General features: G+C 48.8%; 1 protein-coding gene across 3 annotated transcripts; it reads right to left on the bottom strand.

Moving 5' to 3' along the window:
- Positions 1-466: 466 nt before the first annotated feature.
- On the bottom strand, positions 467-16,621 carry TSKU (tsukushi, small leucine rich proteoglycan). Of its 3 annotated transcripts, none has more exons than XM_071432969.1 (3): positions 16,432-16,621; positions 13,853-13,939; positions 467-1,547 (listed from the first exon to the last, which is right to left on the bottom strand). In XM_071432969.1, the coding sequence occupies exon 3, from the start codon at positions 1,538-1,540 to the stop codon at positions 482-484; it is 1,059 nt and encodes a 352-aa protein (XP_071289070.1). In that variant the 5' UTR covers positions 1,541-1,547; positions 13,853-13,939; positions 16,432-16,621; the 3' UTR covers positions 467-481. The 3 variants fall into 3 exon arrangements, with proteins under 3 accessions (XP_071289070.1, XP_071289071.1, XP_071289072.1); XM_071432970.1 differs by lacking the exon at positions 16,432-16,621 and adding an exon at positions 15,666-15,808; XM_071432971.1 differs by lacking the exon at positions 16,432-16,621 and adding an exon at positions 14,506-15,652.
- Between the last annotated feature and the right edge of the window lie 637 nt (positions 16,622-17,258).

The following is a 17,258-nucleotide window of genomic DNA, read 5'->3' on the forward strand; positions in this document are numbered from 1 at the left end:
GCTGCTAATGAAGGCAACATCCAGAAGGCACATTTTGGGGAGTAACAATTAAAAGAAGGATGATGCATGGGTTTGTAAGCAAGCAGCTACAGAGCTGGTACATTTTGGTGTGTGCTCTGCAGAGGTGTAGCTTTGATCCTACAAACGTGTCTGAGGCATGAAGGGTTTGCTCCAGACTGAGTGTTCTGCCCTGGGACCTGCAGAGCAGCTTGTCCCCGCATGGTCCAGCATCACCACTCCTGAGCCAACGGGAGGAGTGAGGACATCAATGCGCCGGCTAAAATCCAGAGCCTGCGGATAATGCAGACCGAGATTTGAGAGTTTATAAAATCCACAAACAATCAGCTATTGGCAAATACAAATATATAAATTATTGACAGTTTTACAAAAGGCACACTGCAAGCCATCTCAGTCCGACACCTGTACAAGTCCCACGGCTCCCCACCCTCCCTGTCCCGCCCCTTCTTCTGCCCGGTTTTCATCACAAAACATAAGGTGCTGCTGCTACAGATCCATGGCTGTCATGGCAACTGAGGACTTCTTTTTTGGTCAGCCCAATTTGTCGGTGGTACTGTCCTTCTTTGATGGTCTTGAGACACTGTATGTCCTTCCCTAAGGTGATGCTTTTGATGGAAGGCAGGTATTTCAGCAAGGTCTTTGGCAAGGATGAGATGCCTGTCCCAGAGAGATTGAGCTCTTGTAGGGAGTTCAGACCAAAGATAACTTCAGCAGACAGTGACTTCAAGTTGGGATTGTTGGATAAATCCAGAACCTGGAGGGCTTGGAGCTCCTTGAAGCTCTGAGGAGATAACTCCCTAAAGCCATGCAGGCCACTGAGGGATAAATGAATCAAGTCTTTCAGCCCCGTGAAATCTCCTTTCTCAACCTTAACCAGAGGGTTTCCATCAAGATTTAAATATCGGAGAGGAATGCCTTGAAGGTTTGGTACAAATGTTAACCTGTTTCCAGAAAGATTTAAGTTCTGTATGTTGGGAATGCTCTTTTCATGGTGTCTTGTAATTGTGCTGAGCATATTATTGGACAGATCCACATTCAGGGATTTGCCTTGTCCTTTTGAAGCAAAAATGTCTATAGCTATATCCAAAAGCTTGTTATTGCTCAAATCTATGTCACTTAGAGGAGAACTGGAGAAACAGTCTTCCGGAAGGACTTCCAGAGAGTTATGACTCAGATCCAAGGACTCCAGGTACCGAAGCCTGGAGAATGTCGTGGAAGAAATCTTGGCAATTTTGTTGTAGCTCAGGTCGAGACTCACCAGGGTGGTGTATCCAGGGCCAGTAAGCATCGATTCATTTATTGTTTCCAGTTTGTTTGATGATAGATCCAAGTATGAGGTGTCCAGAGGAATTGGGACAGGAACAATATGTGAGCCTATTCCACTGCAGTCCACCTTGGTCAAGCTAAAGCTGTCAAAGAGACCAAAGGTTTCCACTTCACAGTGGCAGCCAGGGAAGCAGGTTTTTGTGGTACCAAAGCAAGGAAGGAGAAGCAGCAAATTGAACCAGGTCAGGAAATGCATTGTTCTCCTGGAAAACAAGACAATAGAAAAGCAGATCTAATTGCTGTAGAAATTACTTTATGAATCATGTGTAACTGTTTGACTTATGCAGTTTTGTCCTTTCTCTTTACAAAAGGAGAGATTAAGCATACCCTTAAATAGCATGGATATCCCAAAGACTTTTTCTCTCATGTTATGAATCCCAGTGGGAAATTAATGGAGAAAAAACATTGGGTCAGCAGTCTTTACACACATAACCAAACTGAGGTGAAATTGGAAATGAGCTGTAAGAACAATAGGCTGCCTTAAAGCATGATCTATCAAACATATAAACTTTTGACTGGACCATGGAAGAAAAGACCAGCTCCTTACTGCACAAATGGACGTCCCATCTCCCTTCCTTGGACTTCAGATGCAGATTTTAGAAGTTTGGATTTGTATCAGGTGGCTAAAAACAATCCTCCTTGGTCTGGTGGCAGCTCCTACCAGAGCAGAGGAACCGAGGCTTATTCAGTCTAACCCAGCCTTTGCTGTGGTGGGCCCAGCCCCCTGCACAGTGGAGACAATTTGCTTCATATGGAGTCTTTGGGGAGCCTCTGCTAATTGCATTAAGTGTTCTCTCTGATTAACAGTGCCAGTAAGCAAGGAGTTCTCTCCACCGCTTTGGTTTTGACCCGTCTCCCTCCAAGACAGTTCTGTCTCTCCATCATCTCACACAAGGGAGGCAGATCAGAGCTGAGCTGCACGCTCCAGCTTTGCTGAACCTCTTCAGATGGCATCCTAACAACTCGCCCACACAACAGTGGGCAACAACAGCTGCATGATTTCAAGAGACAGCCAAAACAATTTTTAGATCTGGAGAGGGTACACAGGAGCATGTCAGCATCCTGCAGGTCAGCACAGAGGCAATAAGGTCTGTCCTCGCTGGTTCCTATTGCAGTCATGGGTGATGACTCCTCATGCCTTACAAACGAGGTCTCCAGAAGGCCAGAAACAAAAAATCTCACCAAACCAGACAAGCAGATCCATCAGCACTGGTCCTTGGCTGCTGCTGGCCATAAACAAACACTCACATGCCAACTGCTCATTTAATAAGAAAAAAGTTAAAGAAATCCCTTTAAATGAATGTTCCCATCTCCACTTCAGCGTCCCTGGTCTCTTACCTTTCCCACCACTGTTCTAAAGCATTTCATTAACTTCCTTGCAGTATTGAGTTTCACACACACCCTTTGATCTGGCTGAGATTCCTTCCTCACAGCCCTTGCACCTTCCCAAGACCATTTCCTAGAAATTCACACTTCATCTCCCCTCACCCACCTCTTGAATTCAGTTTCTCTCCCTTTTCAGCATTGTCTTCTTGGTCCTGCTCTCATTCCCAGAAGACTGACTGGGGACTACGTGCCAATGTGCAAAAAAAGTGCAAGGGGGAAAAATGTTGCAAAAATACTGTCCTGATCACTGATGTGAGTTGTATGGCAGTGTCTCCCAGATCTCCTGCAAATAGAGAGCAGAAACTGGGACTCTGGCCAAGTTGCCTGCAACTAAACCATTGCTAAAGGCCCCTTTGGGGTCCATTATTCTATAAAAAAACCAGAAAATTGGTAAGATGAGCCCTAGCCTCAGCCCATCTCAACTGTTTCTTGAGAAAACACATATGTGTGCAGAGAGAACATAGGGGGGTAGGGCTCTTCTCTGCAGACACTTTTCCAGATATCCCTTTCCTAATGACATCAAGGCTGATCCCCTCTGGTTCTGTGCAGACAGACATTGTTGCCTTCTGCAGTCCCTCCTAAAATAAATACTACTATTTTTATTTTTTCATGAAGCTGCATTTGGATTGCACTGAAATGTTTTATTACCAGGGGAGGTTACAGCAGTGGGGAGTTCCTTGTAAACTAAAACTGCAAAACCTCAAATGTTAAATATCTCACCTACAGGGAAGTACCTACATTGGTATCAGCCCAGTCTGCTGGCATTTCTTCTCCCAAATTCTGCCCAGTGGCTATTCCTACTTGATGTCCCTGTATGGAAAGGACTTCCAACTTCTCTTTTAAAAGTGCAGCTCGTTTCCTCATAGAATTTTTTTAGCTCTGTTGGGAGCTGAATCATACACCCGGAAGTCCAAAGACACACCAGTATGAAATTTTACTTTCTGAGCACTGCTAAAACCTTCATTGGCTTCTTATGGAGCATCTGACCTAATTTAACTGGGAATAGACTTTTAATAGGGCCTGTAGTGGCAGGACAAGGGGCAATGGTTTTAAATTAGAACAAGAATAATTCAGACTCGATCTAAGGAAGCAGTTTTCTGTGATGAAGGTGGTAAAACACTGGCACAGGTTGCCCAGAGAGGTGGTAGATGCCCCATCCCTGAAAACATTCAAGCCCAGGTTGGATGGGGCTCTGAGCAATCTGGACTAGTTGAAGATGTTCCTGATTATTGTGGGGAGTTGGACTGGGTGGCCTTCAAAGGGTCTGTTCCAATCCAAGCTATTCTATGATTCTGTGAATTGAGAGAAGATTGAAAACTGATGCTGGGCTTTGATATGCACCTGCTCAAACCCTTTTGACATGGGAATTCCCCTCCTGATCAGCCTCAAAAATGATTGCCAGAAGTGGGCAGATACAGTGACTCTCACTGCAACATCTATCACTTCAGCCAGCAGTAAAGACAAAACATGACACAGCTGAAATGTAGTACACAAAGCTCAGCTGAAGCATTTGCATAGCATCTATTGCCTCTTCCCTCCTCACAGCACTGCCACAAATTCTCCCTTACTGGCTCTGCAATTGCTTTGCAGATGGGATACAATCCATTAGTAGCAGTTGGAAACTCCCCTATGGAGCAGCATGGAGCATCACAGGCAAACATGCCACTTGGTTAATAGCTCTGATAAAATATAGGAGAAATAAAGTCATCTTCCAGTCAAAGAAAGAGACTCCTGCATTGCCAGATAATTGGCAAAGAGCTTAGTCAGGTACAGGCATGTTTTATTATAGTGTGGAACAACCGATAGCTCTCTTTGAAATGGGGAAAGGAACAGACTGCAGGCATTTACAGTTCTGTGTACAGTGTATATTTGAAACTGCACCAAAATGCCTCTGGATTGCTGCCCACGAGCTGCTTTGTTGATAAAGGCAGGAAGCCAAGGTATCCCCTTGTAAAAGGAAGAGGAATTATCCTCTTGCAACACTGGGGAGTTTCACCTAGGTAAACACCATGGACAAGAAACCACTGGCACCATCACTTAGGACAGCAAGGGGAAAGTCACTGGGAGAAAGCAGCCCACCCAGGGGCTGGTTTAGCCATGTCCTCTTCATCTCTATGGCTATTGAGGTACGAAGAGATCCCGGTGATAGGTTTTGGGCATCTGGAAGCTCTAGGGGTCTTTTTATACCTGCTGATTGCAAAATGAGCTGCTGGGGGTGCAATATCTTCCCCCGTGTTTCAGGTGCCTGTAGTGACTGCAGGGCTCTGGTCTTTATATCTTGCTCATCCTTTCTGCAGGGCAAATATTCTGAGACAACCATAAGGAGAGCCTGAGGTGGTTAATGGAGCCAGAGTTGGAGCAAGCTTCTAGCAGGACGGCAGCCTTCTCCTCAGATCCTATATCTCCCCTTTAGCCTGCGGATGCCCTTGTGCCTTCTCCCTGCTATGCTCAATCATTGCAACCCCGTGTGGCAAGACTCACACAGAAAACCCACACTGAGATTTCCCAGCCAAAAAGCTGCCAACATTAAAAGCAGATTGCAGAGGGACGCCAGGCTCAGATGATGGTCAGGGAGCGAGGTGGGAGGGAGGAAAGCTTTGTTACTGTGTTGTTGCAAATTCACGCTTCTACTGCATTTGATTTCTTCCTTCTCTTCTCCCTTAAAGACTTTTCTCATTAGGGAGATCAGCTGACACATCCCTCCCTGGATGAAAGCCCATTGCTTGGGGACTGGCCCCCTCTTCGGGAATGCGGATATTAAGAGGATGCTACCTAGGCTACCTCCAGTTGCCCTGGCAACCACCAAGCTGGAATTCCCCATAGCAAAAAATCAATGACTAATTAAAGAAATAATACAAGGGGAGGTGTTTTAGAGTTTGCTGTTTGATGGAGTCAGGAAACAGCTGCCCCATTCTTCATTCCCTCAGCGTCCCTCAACATGCCTCTGAACAAAGCATCCTCTGAAATGCAGCTGGGGTTGGGGCTAAAGGTCCAAATTCACCCAATGAAGCTTGAACTATATGGGTAAGAAGTGCAAAAAAAACCCCAAAACACCAGTTGTCTCTACGGTGGGGTGAAGAGAATGAAATTGCTCCAGAAGGGGATGAAACCAACCTAAGACCATACACATCCCTGGAGATGTCACTCTCCCCCTTGTCCATGACAGAGTAGAAGGATGCCCAGTCTCCCTGGTTACTGCTTCCCACCCCATTCTTGGCTGCATCTTCCAAACCCTAGTCCTTCCCAATACCCAGGTGCACTTGGATAAACCAGTTTGGGTCACTGATCCAACAAAAACCCTTCTGATCTTTCTCTTTCCCCTTTGCCAGGTCAGTTTTCCAACAAATTCTGGTGACCATCCATAGAGATACCAGCTCTCACACAGGAGTGGAGAACACAGCATCTGTCTTTTCCATAGCAGCCCACAACCAGACCAGATCAGATATGAATCTGTAAGGCATGGCGGATAGATCCTGGTAATTTCTACATTTTTTGCCAATATTAATTCTGGATGAGCAGCAAATAGACCAAATTTCAAAGAAAAAAGGCAAAAAGGAAGAGCTGAAGTCCACCTGTCCCAAATAGAGTTATTGCCCTAGCAAAGGACAAAAGAGTTGTATTAGCAAAAATATTTCTGGAGAAAAAATTTAGGATTGTCTTCTGCCTCTTGTATCAGCCAAGAAAAGAAATAAACAAAGTCTTCACAGCAAAGCTCACCAGGCCCACTTGGCTACCAGCGCTAATTGGGGTCAGGGAAAAAGGAATGTTATTGGAAAGTGAAACAAGTGCATAGGTTATGATAGAGGCCATAAATCCTCCAGACTGAGGGGAAAAAAAAAAGTTGTCTCTGGCTCTTTCTCTTTTTAAATATCTTGGAGGCTAAGTGGCAGCTGGGACAGCAGCTCCAGAGCACCAGAATGCTCCAGAGTTTCTTCTCGACAACAAAATTGCATAAGAGACCTTTGCCCCCCTTCTCCACCCATTAATTATTCTGTAAAATTAGAATAATTACTGACTAAAGTGCAGCACTAGCAGCAGCTACACTTTTCCAGCGTGGACTCTCCCGGCTGAGCCCAAATGACGCCACAGATGCAATCGCGGTCGGGTCTCCAGATCCCATATGCCAATTTGAGCAGGCAGCAAAACTAGCTCAAACCAGCCTACAGCCAGAGACCATTAAACCCTTGCTGCAGACACACACCCCTCCCATAATAAAGAGACTGCTGCTGACAAAGTTACTCCTTTTTTACTGTTGGTTTTTTTCGTGTGAATCTATTGAAAGTAAAGGTCATTCAGGCTTTTGCTTCGCCTGCTTCAGACCAGCTCTTCCTGCAGAAGGCTTCCTCACATAAATGCTGCAAAGAGCTCTTGATAAATATTATTAAACCTCACAAAAAAAATGTTGGTGTAAATGGGAGCAGCGTTTTCTGATCCGCTTGTTACATTTTGTTGTTTGCTGGTTTGGAAGACACTTTGCAAACAGTCCTGGTTTTACGCTCAGTGTCTGAGACTTCTGGGGTTTGGGGAGAGGGGAGCTAATGAGAATTCAAGAAGTATGTGGTTTTTATGTTTAATCCTGCATTTGTTAGATGGGTTTGAGAGAGTTCAGTGGAGTTACTCTTGGTGTAACTCTTTCTGAAAGAAATCAGAAAGATTCTGATCTTTCAGCAGGATCAGAATCAGTCCCTTGGTTCTTCCAAATCGCACTTGATTTCATGGAGGCCTCCATGAGGAGGCACTGCACAAGTCACTTTTAGGGGATAAGTTATCACCCTTCACTTCACTCTGATGGTTTTATCTGTGGGACTTGCAAAGCTGCTTAGCTAAGGCATCCCAAATTTTCTAGTGGGATATAAACACAGGGATTTGCAACCCTATTTGCCTTACCAGTGCATGCAAGCATTAGGATAAGGGGAAGCTCAGCCAGTGGAGTGGTGACTTTAGCCCTTATGGTTTAATGTAAAGAGACACCAAGAGCTTGAGCGGGAGTGAAAAGGCATCCTGCAGGGGCCTGAATCCTGCTTTTTGCTCATGGTTCCTGCTCCCTGGGAAAAATCAGAATGAAATGCAAGGAATGCAAAAAGAAAAAAAGAAAAGATTTCACTATGAATTCCTTTGTGCTTTAATTATTTTGCCTGGCAAGATCATGGAGCAGATCCTCATGGAATCTTTGCTAAGGCAGATGGAAAATAAGGAGGTGGTTGGTGATAGCCAACATGACTTCACTAAGGACACATCCTGCTGGACAAATTTCATGGCTTTCTATGACACAGTTACACTGTTTGTGGATGAGGGAAGAGCGACTGACATTATCTACCTGGACTTGTGCAAAGTATTTGACACTGGTCCACACAACATCTTAATCTCTATGGAGAAAACGTGGATTTGATGGTTAGATGACTCAGTGGATAAGGAAGTGGCTGCACAGTCACACTTAAAGAGTTAAAGTCAACAGCTTGATGTTCAAGTGGAAACCAGCGAGGAGCAGAGAAATTGCATAATCAGAGACAAGATGGTGCTTCCTGATCTGGACAAGAACCCCATTGCTCTGCATCAAGTCTGTGTTTGCAAGACTTGAATCTCACCAAACCCCATGGAATAAAGGTTGTGGACAGCCAGAAGGAGCAAAGAACAAAAAACAATATGCCATTTCACATTTTTCTGTCTTGGTTATTTCCATGTGCTTTTCTCCTCTCTGGACAGAAATTGGTGAGCCAAAACTGCAATGACTTTCCTGCATCCAAACATGCTCTCTGTCCTTTAGGGAGATTTTTGTAGATGCTACAGGGGATGGGATAGATAAGATTAGCAAAGGCAAAGCGAAATTAAGCATCAAAAACATCAAAACAATTTCACAACCCCAAAGGCAAAGCCAAGCAGCCCCTCAAGCCACCACATGGGCTGCAGAAAAGATGTGTGTGATTGACCTAAAGGTAACCCAGCACCTCCAGACTGTACAGCTCCACACTATGGATCTGTGTTCAAATATAGAATCATTTAGGTTGGGAAAGACCTTGAATATCATTGAATCCAGCTGTTAACCCAGCACTGCCAAACCCACCACTAAACCCTGTCCTTAAGTGCCACATCTGCACATATTTTAAATGTCTCCAGGGATAGTGACTCAAACACTTCCCTGGGCAGCCTGTTCCAATGCTTGACAACCCTTTCGGTGAAGAAATTTTCCCTAATTTGCAATATAAACATCCCCTAGTGCAACTTGAAGCTGTTTCCTCTTGTCCTATTGTTGTTACTTAGGAAAAGACACTGAAATGCTTGCTTGGCTGAAAGTCTCTGCTCTATTTTTTTTAATGTAAAAAGAAAATCCTTTATTTAATAAAGAAATGGAAAGGCTTATTAAAATAAACTTTGTTACAACTGTTAATGTCACAATTCCCATCTGCTTTGCAAGAGGCCACAGATAATTTATCATCCTACTGCTTAAACAGCTAGTAGTTTATTCCACTTGTGCAATCTTCCCCCTCAGGCATCCCTCATTCCCCCTGGAGGAGGAAATCAAGGTGCAGGGTGGTGTATTTTGGGATCTGACAAAAGGAAAACATGTGCAGGCAGGTCTGCCAGCCCATACAGTAACTTCCAGCTCATTTACATCCATGGCTGAAATACAATTTCTGCCACACTAAAAGCTTTGTGCCTTGAAAAGATGCATTTTGTGAGGGAAGATCAGCCCAACTCCGGGGATTTTTCCTCAAGTGGGAAAATGCTGGTGCCACAACCAGCACAGGAAAATGAGGAATTAAATCACTGTGGCATCGGGATTTGCAAAACATTCCCACTTCTCTGCTCAGCCCAGAAAGCTGTCAGCTTAATAGCAGTTTATTCCAGGTGGAGGAATTAGTCTCCTGTGGATTTTGAAAGCAATTTTGCTTTCCAGCCTCAAGTCAAACTGTGCTTGTGCCCAGAGGGGGCATTTCCAAAAGGAAATTGTTTGCCAGGCCTCCTGAGTGGCTGGGGGCAGGGGAAGGCAGGTGTTGGAGAGGTGCAGCACCAGGAGGGATTCACAGGGCTCTGTGGGAGCAGACAGGATGTGAGCATCCCAGCCCCACCATTGCCTCCTGGCTATTCCAGCTGCAGAACCACTCAAACTGGGAGCTTTGGCAGCTGCAAGTGGTTCCCAGCAGTCTGGGATGCATAGAATCAGTCAAACAGCTGCCAGCAAGGGATGGAAGAGCTCAGAACTTTCTCCTGCTCTAGAATCACCTCCAGCATGGCCATCCTGAACTCTTTTACCCCTAACAACTCCTATTTCTTGTCCTCCCTGCTCTGCTTGTTAACTGTGAGCATTTCCAAGAGCAGGAGGCCACACTATCCCAGCACTCACTGAGTATAAGAGAGACTTCATCTCTGCCAGGAACACAAATATTTTCTTAACCATCTCAAACTCAGCCTGAATAGAATTTTTATCATAGCGACATGTACCAGAATGGGAGGCCTCCGTTATTTTGGCACAAACTCAGGAACAGACCAGCCCTTCAACATGGTGCTTCATAGCCAAAGGAGAGGTTTACACAGAGTTTTGTGCCAGTCCTAGAGCATTAGGACTGCTGTAGAACGACCTGGTGAAGCTGCTCCATCACCTCTAGTGCCCAAGAACCCGCTGCGAGGCACAAAGGGAGCCTGGGAGTGCCCAGGCTTTACCCAAATCTCAGCAGTTACCTTGAGAGGATTAAACCCTCCTCCTTTCTTAACTTGTGAATTATTGAAAGCAAAAATGATGCCAGCAAGCTTCTCCTGGAGCCTCAGCCCTTGGCAGCACACACCTGACAGCCAACCCCAGACAGCTCCTGCTCTGGCTCCTGCTATGATGATACTTTTTCACTGCACTCCAGCTCCCAGAGACATGATATCATTCCAGAGGAATGCACTCCAGGATGAACACCATATGCCAGCGAGGTGCAGCATGGGGAGAGGAAACCTCCTGCCCACACTGGATACTTCTTGGTTTTAGCTGTTGGAAGAGCTGATCAGCAATGCCACTGTGCCCAGCTGGGAAATGCCACATGCCATGCACATCCCTGGCATGGCAGCTACCAGGTTCTGTGCCAGGGAAGTGCAGGTTGCAAGGACCCACCAGCAGCTCTCTGGTCAATGAGGGAAACGCGTGATGCCTCTGGATATACCCCACATGCCTGAACTGGATTGCTTCCAATCACCCCAGAGGGCAGGCCTGAGCTGCAGAGAGACCATGCTGCATGGGTGGGTTCCCCCAGAGAAGATGAGCTAGGCAGGGGGAAGGAAACAAGAGAGAGGAGGGAGGAGAAGGTGATGCATCCCAGGGTGATGCCTCTGCTCTTGCTGGTGAGACACATCCCACCCATAGCAAACAACTCATCACAGCCTCATCACCCTGTATCTCTAATGGCTTTCCAGCTCTTTCTCCTTGAATCATAGAATCATTAAGGTTGGAAAAGATCTCTAAGAGAATTGAATCCAATTGAATCCATTACAACAGAGGGGGCTGCAGATCATGTTTAAGTACTGCCTCCAACAGCATGCCTTTGTCATGGTGCAGCCAGCACTGGAAAAAGTCATGAGAAAGCAGAGGGAAAAGAAATTCAGCCTGGCTGGGCAACACCTTCAGCCCTAGCAGAAGGATTTTAAGAGGACCCCATGCAGCTTTAGCTCTCTGAAAGGCAGGAGATGCCAATCTCCCTTCTCCTAACAGCCCTGAGGGGCTGCTGACTTCAGTCAGCAAGGGCAAAACAAGGAGACTGGGAGTTAAGCTGGGTGCCCGATGGCACTGCTCCAGCTGGCCCAGGGATCCTTTGTGGGCTTTTAATTTGTTTTTGTGGTTGGATTTTTGTCCATGCACAATAATCTCTGGGCCCCTTTGCTGTCTGTGGCTCTCAGCATGCAGCTGCAGACCCTCCACTGAGGAGATAATAAACACAATCCTGACCATTATTGTTGCAAACAGCACAGCTGGAGGCTCCCATCTCATTCCCCTTATGGCCTTTCTTTGCCCCTCCTCTCCAATAATTCTTGAATCATAATGCCGCAAACAATGAATGCCAGTGAAACTGCTTGGTGGAGCATCAGCTGGGGCTTCAGGAGCTGCCCCCACCCCAGTGAAGCATGTGAGACATTTACTAGACACAGTGGGTCTCCTACAAGGTTTGGGAAGGGGGGATTTGGGGAGGGGAAGGGTTGTAGGTAGAGCTGATAAAAGGTTTACCAGTAGTGTGCCATTCCCATCATAATTCCCACTACAGATGATGCTTCATTGCCCCCATGATGTGCAGTATCTCCTCAGCTATTTCCCTTCCCTCCTTGGCCAGGGATTCTCCAGTCCCTCTTGGATGGCGGAGGATTTTGGAGAAAGATCAGCTGAAGTGGGTTGAGAGAGCCATTTCCCCAGCAGAACCAATTTCCCACCATTGATGCCACCCTGAGTCCCCATTTAAGCGCCTCAGTTTCCCTCCTGACACTTTGAGAAGTACTAGGTCTGAGAGGTGTTCACTCACCCCCATCCCCAGGTTTAATTCCCACCAGTTTAACTGGGAAGGGAGCACAAGGCCTGTGGCTCTCACCCCACACAGAAGTCCCCAGCCAACACTGCCACTGCTGTAACTGCTCCAGACAAATGCTACCACAGTCCCTGGGCACCATGTCCAGCTCCTGCCTTCCTGGACACTCTAGGGACAGCAACCCTGCTTTGCCCTCTGCAAAATGGGCAGCCAGGCCAGGGGAGAGGGAAGGGGATGGATGAGACTGGCCAGGTTCAGTTACCTTATGATCCAATAATTCTTTGAATTGGAGATTGCTTGCAAGAAGTTGCAATGCTTTGGTCCTGGACAGATACAAACTGAACTTTTGCAGTAGGATTAAAGTGCTTTGGAGAAAGGATCTCCCCTGTTCTGCTCTGTGAAGTTTGGCCTCACCATGACAACTGCTACAGAGATATCGTTCTCAAGGATAGGAGGAAAACAGGCAATTTTGGGGTCAGGAACATGTCCTGCCCCACTTGGAGAGAGGTGATACAAGCCCCATGCACATGTGTCACCTCAGAGGTGTGAGGAATCACATCTGGTTTGACCCATCAGTCACAGCAGGAGTTTGAGTCTCAATTTTTCATGAGGAGGATTATCTTATTCAAAGTAAAAAAAAAAAAAATCTTTGAAAATACAGTGCCCATCCCTGAAAGTGTTCAAGGCCAGGTTGGACAGGGCTTTGAATAAGCTGCTCTAGTGGAAAGTGTCCCTGCCCATGGCCAGGGTGTTGAAACTGGATGATCTTTAAGGTCCAGCCCAAACTATTACATGATTTCTCTCCCCACCCCTGGGTTTGAGCTGCTGGCAAGAATCAGGGGAAAGGAGAGGAATCACCATCACAGAGACAGAGACAGCAAAAAAGACTGAGGAAGGGAGAAAGGGGAAGGAAAAGAAACGCTGCAGACACCGGCACTCAGACGTTACACACAGCACGTGGCCCTCTGTCTGCTATGCTGAAGATAAAGTGCTTTTTTCCAGTTTGCCACTGCTCTGACAGGAGATTTCCAGCCTGGTTAATGCAACTCAGGAATGTCCCATGCTAAGGCAGCCAGGATGGTTTAATCTCTTGCAGTGTCTGCAAGCAGACGGGAAGGCTGGGGTGATTCCCAGAGCACAAATTTCCTTCCCCCGCTGCTGCACACCATGAATGCAATAGAAACTCCCAGGAAATTAATTCCACCCCCCTTTTTAAAAAAATTGCAATAAAAATTAAAATATGAAGATTTCCTTGTAATGAATGGCTGAGCCATTCATACATTTGCCTCGATAGGTCCAGGTGCCAAGTTTTAAGACAAGAAACAGCTTGCTCAAGCCAGCCTTTATCTCTTCCCAGCCCTCAACATCTCCGTGTTGGGAAGTTTCTTTTGATAGCCTGCCAAGGCAGCCAGTGCTGCAGCTACCGTGCAGAGCCTGGGGGTGCCAGGGGTCAGGAGGGCTGCCGGACAAGGATGCCTTGTCTCATCCCACCCTCCAGACTCTGCTTCTCCCCACCAACCAGCTAACAAAAGAGGATAAGGAGGAGGAGGAAGGAGGAGAGACTGAAAGAGGATAAAAAAAAAGCAGTTAGGGATGGAGGGAAAACTCTAAACCTCTGGAAGACGGTGGCTCACCTTTTATTCCCAGCTCAGTCTTGCACAGGAGTGACACTCACTGCTGCTCACTGTGTGGCTGCCTGAGGGAACACAGGATGCTTTTCCCTATATTAAAAAAAAAAAAATAAATCCACAAAACCCCTAAGAACTTCTGCATGTTTTCCCCCCCTTTTCTCCCAATTTCCTCTCATCCATTCAATGCTGGTTTGTTCCTTGCACTTAGTTGTAAAGAATAGGGGTGCAGGAAACCCTCATCCCAACCCTGCAGCCTTTCCTGCCAGTCCAGCCTGTCATCAGAAATTAATGTCCCCTGGGATGTCTGTCACGTCCTCGTTCCCTCCAGGCATTTTGTTATTGCTCCCCACTGCCTCTGACAGCAGCTGCTCAAATTCATTCACAAATCAGCAACGTCTGCCCTGCTCCAGGATGCCGCAAGGGAAAACCCGTCCGAGCGCTGCCCCCCGAGCCTCCTGCCTGCCCCCGTGTCGGCTCCGCTCCCCCGCGCACCCACCGCCTCTGGAGCACGGCAGGGCAGCTCCTCCTGGGCCATTTATAACCCGCATGGGAGCAGGCACCTCCCCGTGCCCTCCGGGGGGCCGGGACCGCCTCCCGTGGGTCACGGTGGGACCGGAGCCAGGCCCCGCTTTGCCAGGGCGATGGCACACACTGACCCGCTGTGCTGTGAGCGCCTGGCTGCCTACAGCCAGCCCCCGGCCAAGTTCAGCCTGCAAATCCTCCCAGGGACGCGCCAGCTTCCTCCGCTCCTTTCAGCATCTAACACATCCAGCGTGCTTCTTGTTACCGGAGAGATTGGCGAGACGGTCCGACCCTGCCCTTCCCCGCCGGCTCTTCTGCCGGTCTTCTTCGCCCCGCTCCTCACCGCTGCAATAGCCCGGTGCTGCCGGCCGAGCTCCGGAGCGGCAATCAATGCGATATTTCAGCGCAACGCCAGCGATCGGCACCGGCTGCTCTCCGCACAGCAATGGCACAGTGTCCAGCCAGACAAGTTTCCCACTGTAACTTCGGTGAATGCTGTTATTCAGGCGGACGGCTGCTGATTTATCATGGCAGGCACACGGGGAAAGCTTTCCGTTCGGGAGGCCGGGGGCTGCTCGTCCCGCTGCCGCGACGAGCGCCGTGAGCTCAGCAGGGTTCGCTGTGCTTTCCTTGCAACCGTGCTCCGATGCCTTCGCCGCCACGGAATTGCATTCCCGAGCCGTGCTGGCGAGCGTCGGCTAACGGAGGCGATGCCACTTCCCCGCGACAAAAGCCACCAGCTCCATCCGCGCCGCTCTCCTCCCAGGCTTCCCGAATCCCAAGCCAGAGGAGTGAAGTTGACAGACCCTTTTGATTCCAGAAAGCTTGGCACGTGTTGTGGTTTACTGAGCTAATAAATCTGCCGTGGGCTGCGCCTTTTAATGACTGCAGCATTAATAACAAGTTTCCTAGGAGCTGCTTGAAAGTTTACAGGGTGTGTGCACTATCAAGGGAGCCCCGTGCTTTCTGACCTCCTGCTTCAGAAGTCACACCCAGCAGCTTCTTTCATGCTTTCTTTCTTCCCTTTTCTTTTGTCTTTTTTTTTTTTTCCTTTTTTTTCTTCAATGAGAGAATGAATAAATCTTGCTCAGCTTTCTCTCTCCCCTTCCCAAACACACCTTCCCCGTCAGCTTAATCCACTCACAGATGGGAAATTCCCAGGCAGGAATGCCTTTGCCATGCCTTTATCAATACAACCCGGGGGGAAAGGACCCCCCCTCTGCACCTTCCAGCTTCTACGCCCCATCCAGCCGACCCCTCCAAGCTTTCCTTTCCTTCCCATTTCTCTCCTTACCTTGAGTAAGCTCCAGACCCTGCGAGCCCCCCAGCACCAGAAACCCACCAAAAAGCTTCTCTTCGCTCCCAAGAGTTGAGGGGAGGGCCCGGAGAGGAGGAGGAGGAGGAGGAGGAGGGAGAGGAGGGGAGACAGGGAGCCCTGTGTGAAATCAAAGCCCCGAAGCCGGGCACGGGAGGCGGTGCGGAGCCTCCAGCTGCTGCTCGGATTACTCTGCAGCCGTGGCGATCCCGAGACCTCTAGAAACCACCATTCCACTGGGGGAAGGAGAAGTGAAGGGATTCCTGCTGGAGACGCTTCATCCCGAGAGGGCAGCCGGGCTGGGGGCTCGTACGCACCCACCGCACCGCAAAGTTCCCCCTCTGGAAAAACCAGAGGTGGGGAAAAAAGTAGTTTGCTTCCAGCCGAGACCTCTGTCCTTCCCCTTACCCTGTACCCCCGGCCTCTGGACCCCTTCGCGAGGAAAAACTCCCCACACGGAAAAAGTTTCCGCACTCTGAGGCTGGGGAGGGCTCCGCAGCAGGGACCCCCGGGGCTGGCCCTGCGCATCCCCGGGGAGGCGGCAGGGAGGGCTCAGCCCATCGCGGCACGGCGCCCCCCCTCCCCAAAAATGAGCCCCACGCTTCTGCACACGCGGGGAAGTTTGGAAGGGGGTGCAGAGAGGTGTGCAGGGGCCAGGGAAGGGATGGAGGGCTCAAGGAAGGGGTGGGGGTCAGGGAGGGGATGCGGGGTCAGGGAGGGGCTGGGGGCAGAGGGGGGCACTCACCGGGCCGGGGTTGGTTCCCACGGCGGGAGCGGGCAGGAGCGGGGCTCGGGGTCGGCTGTCCCCTTCTGCTCTCCTCCTTCTCCCTCCTCCTTCCCGTGCAAGGCGTGCAGCTGGCCGGGCAAGCTGGCTGCCCCCTTCCCCGCAGGAGGAGGGAGGAGGGAGCTCAACAGATGGCTGCACACAAGGGAACATCTGGGAGGAGGAGGAGAAGGAGGAGGAGGAAGGAGGCAGGAGGCAGGACTTGCGTTAGACTGTGCCACTCCTGAGCTGGCAGACCCCCCCCCCCCTTAACAGGGGAAGAGGCGAGGGGAGGTGTCGAGACAGCTTTGCACATGCACACAGTCCCCCTTCCTGCTGCCTTGCATCCCCCCTGGCTAAAATTCCTTGTCGTTCCTTTGCTTTCTTGGGGATCACACCGGAGTTGCCCTTTCAGCACAACCGTGTTTCCAGCTCTGACCTCTGCAGGGCTGTATTTGCAGACGTGAATTCTATTCCTGAGCACTGCCTTCATTCAGTTTTCCAGCCTTTAGTGCCAAGATCAGCTTTGGCACCCCGGGGTGCAGGTAGGACAAGGCAGCACCAACGTTTGAGCAATGCCAGCAGGCAGGAGACTGGGGCTTAGAAATTGTATGGTGCAACCCTTGAAATAAATAAAGAAAAAGACAAAACAACCAAAAAACCCAAAACAAAACAAAACAAAACAAAAACCCCTCCCCAAAAATCCCCCAAAACAAACAAAACCAGGTATTAATCCACAGTGTGGGGAACAGAAAGTCTGAACCCCATCACTGGAGGATAGGCAGTGCCTGGGGCTGTGAATGAGCAGC

The sequence above is a fragment of the Agelaius tricolor genome, unplaced genomic scaffold (genome assembly GCF_023055355.1).
Source record: "Agelaius tricolor isolate 1412-34295 unplaced genomic scaffold, bAgeTri1.0.p SCAF_9, whole genome shotgun sequence".
Classification (NCBI taxonomy): Eukaryota; Metazoa; Chordata; class Aves; order Passeriformes; family Icteridae; genus Agelaius; species Agelaius tricolor.

Bases quoted from the DNA above. Each gene is read 5' to 3' on its own strand.
- TSKU (XM_071432969.1), bottom strand. From the start codon at position 1,540: ATGCATTTCCTGACCTGGTTCAATTTGCTGCTTCTCCTTCCTTGCTTT.